We start from the raw sequence: 6,000 nt of genomic DNA on the forward strand, positions 1-6,000 counted from the left end.
GATAGCTAAACGAATACAAACTTCAAAGTTCAATTTTGAGATAAATTATATATGTTATTCTTATGTACATGTAAGAGTACGGAAAATATTTATGTACGTTAAATTTCCTTAAATTATTGAAGTGAAATATGCGCATGTATATATGCCCGTTCTAAAAACATTAGCTATCTATATAAAAGATTATTTAAAAAAAACCTGGATAATTATGTACAAAAAGGTGATCAATAAATTATTTAGAAATTAAGGATTCAAAGTACATGTACATTAAAATGCATCATTGATTTTGTGGTTGCCAATGATACGTGTTTATGCTTCGTAAAACAGAACCTAATGTTTATGAACTTTAACCGTCGTATTTATTAATAGTGAAAAACACATATTACATGTATAATGAATGTCAATGATATTTCAATGTATGATAAAAATGGTACCATTCCATCTAGTTAATCAATCGATTAAAGTCACATCCATTCACATACTAACGCAAACGATAAATTGTTATTTCCGTCATTGACCATGATATTCGATTTTGACTTTGTTCAGGAAGAAGGAAACACAATTCATTTACATGTTGGACTTAAATATTCTTTTTTATACAAGTTTTAAAATTAAAAAAGAATAGATCAAAATATGCAAATAAATTGTGTTTGCTTCTTCCTGAACATATTGTTATTCAATGATTAATTTGTTTTACAACTTTAAAAGTATAAAAATAAATCAGTTTGTACTTAAAATTATGTTATTTTTTGGTTTGGAGATGTCGATTATGCAATGAAGCTTCAATGAATAAATTAAACATATTAGTGTTAACTGCACTCGATATAAATAAATGTTCCTGAATTGTGTGTGTAGGGAGGAGGGGGGTATGTGTAGAGTTTGGGACATTGTAGTTCGAAACAGCTCAGTAAGCTATTGTAAATACCGATATACGTATATTTAACGACATGAGTTATATCACAGAAAATCTTTAGAAATTCAAATAAGCATTGATTACCATACGCTGAGCGACCTAGTATTAGTCAAAATCATATTGCAGATTCGGCCGTTGGCAGCAGACACTAGATTGCCTTCTGAATGGAACTACTGTCCGATACACACGATATTAAAGGATGTAGCTTATTGAAGGCGATAATATCAATCAAAAAGGTCATAATAGTATAACCCATGGAGTAGGAACACCAGTCAGGGGTTTCTTAAATTTTGTTTATACACCAAGATAAAACATTAGCCATATAGCAGTTACGCATACAATGAATGTGTCTAATTACAAAAATTACAAAAAACTGTAAATAAAAAAAAATGTAAATCAGATTCGTCTTTTCGTGATATATCTTAAAACCAATTCCATGAAACTTCTTTGGAGGGCAAAATTGAATAAATCATCAATTAAATTTAACAGTTGCCGAAAAGTAGTCAAATTTCATAAAATAATGACTTCATTTACCGAAAAGTCATGAAAGAAATTCTATTCATCAGAATGGTTACTGAATTGCATGGCGCTGTCCTTCAGTTCCTTTATAACTGTTCCTTTCCAGAACTTTTACAATTCAGTTACATGTATCTGACAGTTTTGCTCATTTTTTAAGGAAATAAATTGAAGCAAATTTTAAATCATAAGTAGAAATTTACATTCGATGCTTATTTCATTAATTCCTGATTAACGTCCTTCAATCATCACGGAACAAGGAAAGTGTAATTTTAAATTTCAAATTCTATACCAAATAATTCGTAAACCTGGAATTTAATGTTTAGTTTTAGCATGTTAAAATGAGTTATACAGGGGTTATATGCTATTTATTTGCTTTCTTTCTATGGAATATTGAAGTCATATATTCAACCCTTTGTAGGGGGTAAGTATACACACAAATGAAAACTATGCGTGAAAGGATGCTTGGTAAATTTTTGATGTGTTACACGATTTATCTATATCATTGTTGCAGTATAAATGGAACTTATTGCTGTTCCGGGTACCGTTGGAGCAAAATACAAAACAATTGTATACGTAAGTGCGACAGCTATAATAATGATATTGATATAGTTTTAAATTGTAAGTTTAAAAAAGCTCATTTTGACCAAACATACACTGTTCCATTTTTATAGCCTGTACATCAGGTTACACTGGAATAAACTGTGACACCAAGTGTATCTACCCTCTATTCGGCCAAGACTGCCAGTCAGTTTGTAACTGCACAGAGGAACACTGTGATCATATATATGGTTGTAGAAATTCATCAGGGAAAACTATTGAGAACATTTGTAAAGGGTATGTAGTGAAATTTCATATTAGAAACCTTATTAATCAATCATATGTAAAATCCCGCTTACAATAACGATTTTTAACATTGCTATGGAAGGAAAAATGGAATTAATTGTTGTCAAGGATACATGTGGAATAGAGAGAAGACGAAATGCATAGGTAGGTAAGCTTATCATAAATCTGTTGTTTAGTTTTTATAATGTACATTTCTAATATATTTTTTTAAATGTTTGCCCTTTATCTATATCACAATAACCTGTGTTAAAGATATTATCGTGAAAACTGTATATAAAGAAATATTTACGTAGGTCACGTGAACTGTTGAAAGATATTTTCTCAATATTACCGATTTCCATTAATAAAGTTTATATACTATTTCATAACTTAGCCTGTGAAATTGGATATTTTGGAATGGACTGTGACGTCACGTGTCCGTTTCCTTCATATGGACATGAATGTCAGTTGAGATGCACCTGTGAAGAAACTGATTGTGATTTTGTTAACGGCTGCAGAAGATCACTAAACGGTAATTTTCTGCGACAAAAAAAAATCATAAAGTATAATTTAATCAGTTTTTTTTCTTTTTTTCAATCGTTAGCAATACTTAATTTTATAAGCGAATTTTTATTAAAAAGAACCGTTTATAATGTCAAAAAGATTATACATAGAACGATTTTCTGATAATTTATTAAAGTTACCGGAACCTGTATATTGAAAGTTTCTTAACCAAATTCTGGTTTTATAAAGGAAATAAAATCAGTATAATTACAAACGTTTTTATCATCTATGTTGTGTAACATACCAGTTGTAGGGATAGACACTAAACATTTATATCAATATTAATTTTAAATTTCTGAACATTTTTACATATAGTCTCCTCATTAGCATATAACAGCACGAGTGTCGACGTCACAGCCACAAGTTTCAACGGAAATATCACAAACATTAAAGGTAACTGTAATATTTTAGTTTTCCTAGGTGTTTAGGGTTACTGTAGTTTCAAATTGCATTCCTTTTTTAACTTTCAGGCGCTTATATATCATTTGGAGAAAATGATGTTCAAACAGTTAATATGCTTTTATCTTACAAACACATTATACTGAGAAATATTATTGAACATATATGTAGCTATTTCGAATGCATGCACAATTGAATATGACTATAAGGATTGTATTATCGAATTTTAGTCATCATCTTGATAATTTAACATAACTGAACATATTAGAACACTTTTTCACGTTTAACATCACCATTAAAATTAGATTTTCAATGAGGTCTGTATAAATTTGGAAGTTCACTATTTGTTTTAGTATTTCCGGAAAATGATGTACAATGGTAAAAATTGATATATTATAAACCTTTTTCCTTGCTGATACAAATGTACCAAGTTTATTGTACTCCAAAACAGTAGATATATATCATGATTCAGCATGTCATTAAAGGCTTACATGAAGCTGTCGTTGTATAGAAAATAACGTAATGCAAGGCGCAATGCGTGCGCAGATCATAGTACTTGCCGGATGTATCATATGGACACAACTGTGATCTGCCGAAGCCGATCACAAAAGCTGCTGGTAAATAATCTCATTGAGTATTCACCATAAAAAAGTATCAAAGTTGTTTAACGGCGAAAGTTATCTTAAGAAGAAATGGTAAAGTTATAAGAAGTAATTTTACATAGAATTTTATAATTGCAACAACTTGAACCTCCTGCTACTTTTCAAGAAGTTAAGGATTATCTCATTTTTTAAAATTGTGATCAAACGCAAAACAAGAAAAACTCGCTACTAATGAATAATTATGAACGAAACAAGTTTGTCATGGTAATGTATGTACATTTTATGTTATAAAAGAAATGAAATGCAAATCTAAATGTTTTTGTTTGTGCACTTGCAATGAAAATTAATTTAAACAAGATATAATACCACTATTTCTTTCATTATTGAATGTTAATGATATTATCTGTATTTTTAATCAATAATAGCATAACTATTTTTATTGGATTTCAATGTTTATAATGGAAGGGGTCTTTGATTTTGTAAAGTAAAAACAAGAGTTATCGTTTTGAATTTACTTTATAGATTCTTTTCGCACAGCTCTCGATGTGGACGATAATAATGCAACTAATAAGATGTGTGATTCAGCGCTCACAAAAGGTAACGATTCTGATGGTTTTCGGAATGCACTTATTGGACTTGCAATAGTGGCTTCTTTGATAACATTTATATATCTGTACACATATCTATTAGAAAAACACCGAACACGCCCTTTAACAGTTAATGTTTCCGTATGATTTGTTAAAGTGGCTTCAAATATTAACAAAATGTATATGTTTCGCAAATGTGTTAACACTTATTGTTCTGATATTAAGGTGTATCAACTTACTTGTATACAATGTTTTTCAAAATAAATGTACTGTTATATGGATTGCTGATCTGGTGTCATTTCTCTAATGAAAAAGAAAGATAGTTACTTTATACATGCAAAAAAAAAATATATATGAATTTGCGTCATACAGCCTATTTACTGTTAACTTAAAGGTCTTGAAAAGAGACTGCGAGGCAACTCTTTTGCATTATGTCACTTATTTCGTCTTTCAGTCGCCTTTCAGTTAAAAGGGCATAGTCACAATTTCGTTCAATTTTTTTTGCCGTTTTGAATGATTACAGTGCTTTAATTAAAGGGGAGGGAAAGTCAAAAACATTTTTCATTTGAAAAATAAAAGTGATTTTAATTATCACATGTGGTCATGCTGTTTTGGTAATAAACTACATAATTAAACTTTAAGCTTTGAAGTTTGAGAAATTGGTGTACAGCCCTTTTGTATTAAAAACAAAAAAAAAATAATTGTTTTGACGTCACATCATCTTTTTCAGTTTTTCTTGCATAAACGATGCACAAAGTGCTCTGAAAAATAACCCGCCGATTTTTGCCTTTGTTACTCAAGTAATCGACTGAATACAATTATATTTAGGTTTGCATGCGAATCTAAAGAATAAATGCATGTACTGTAAATTCCTAATTAAATGCGAGGAATTAATACCCGCGTAAAATCGCGAGAAGCATCCTTCGCGGATTTTAAAATCTCGCCATTATTTTCTGAGAGTTGAAAACTACAAGAAATAAGGAGAAAAGTTCAACGTTCGCGATTTCATATTTTCGCGATTTGACAAACCAGCGGGATCGCGGAATAAAGTACTCGCGTAATATAAGGAATTTACAGTATGCTTAATAATATGCATTTTTATTAAGTAAATGACAGTTGGTATAATTCAATTTTCATCTCAAGTCAAGTTCTTTGCAAACTAAAAAAAGTATAATTTCAATGAACATGCTCCGTTTGACGTTGGTTTGTATTTTAGTAGAAATTCAAAGGTAAAAGAACTGTCTCAAATCGATAGTGTTTCAATTTTTCCAGAACTTGTCATTTAGAGCAAATACCATGATCTGATACCCATGCGATCATTTTTTGTTGATAAAAAAAAACCCGGAATAGATGGTGTAAAGTCATGGATGACAGCTCCCATTGTAGCGGGAAATTCAAACTAAGCGATTAATTTTTTGATGTCTATTGTCCCGGATTTTTTTAATAAAAAAAACATACGATTAATAATAGCATACGATAATAAATTGATTTATTTTAAAACATATTTCTAGTTTTCTTCCCTTTTGATAGTCAACAACATATTGAATTTCAGTCTTCGAGTTATAAGAGAGGTGTACTTTAATCTTGCTCTTACTTA

At 30.0% G+C, this 6,000-nt stretch overlaps 1 protein-coding gene across 1 annotated transcript; it reads left to right on the plus strand.

Moving 5' to 3' along the window:
* The first annotated feature begins 1,678 nt into the window (after nucleotides 1-1,678).
* LOC105345672 (multiple epidermal growth factor-like domains protein 10) lies at nucleotides 1,679-4,679 on the plus strand. Its single transcript, XM_034453105.2, has 7 exons — nucleotides 1,679-1,850; nucleotides 1,941-2,002; nucleotides 2,101-2,263; nucleotides 2,355-2,416; nucleotides 2,646-2,783; nucleotides 3,131-3,208; nucleotides 4,339-4,679. Exons 1-7 carry the CDS (start codon nucleotides 1,768-1,770, stop codon nucleotides 4,548-4,550), a joined length of 798 nt encoding a protein of 265 aa, XP_034308996.1. The 5' UTR covers nucleotides 1,679-1,767; the 3' UTR covers nucleotides 4,551-4,679.
* The last annotated feature ends 1,321 nt before the right edge of the window (nucleotides 4,680-6,000 follow it).

The sequence above is a fragment of the Magallana gigas genome, chromosome 10 (assembly GCF_963853765.1).
Source record: "Magallana gigas chromosome 10, xbMagGiga1.1, whole genome shotgun sequence".
NCBI lineage: Eukaryota > Metazoa > Mollusca > Bivalvia > Ostreida > Ostreidae > Magallana > Magallana gigas.

Excerpts from the sequence above, each read along its gene's own strand:
- LOC105345672 (XM_034453105.2), top strand. The coding sequence starts at position 1,768 with ATGAGTTATACAGGGGTTATATGCTATTTATTTGCTTTCTTTCTATGG. Across the intron at positions 2,784-3,130 it reads CTGCAGAAGATCACTAAACG|TCTCCTCATTAGCATATAAC; the intron begins GTAATTTTCTGC and ends TTTTACATATAG. Across the intron at positions 3,209-4,338 it reads AAATATCACAAACATTAAAG|ATTCTTTTCGCACAGCTCTC; the intron begins GTAACTGTAATA and ends TTTACTTTATAG.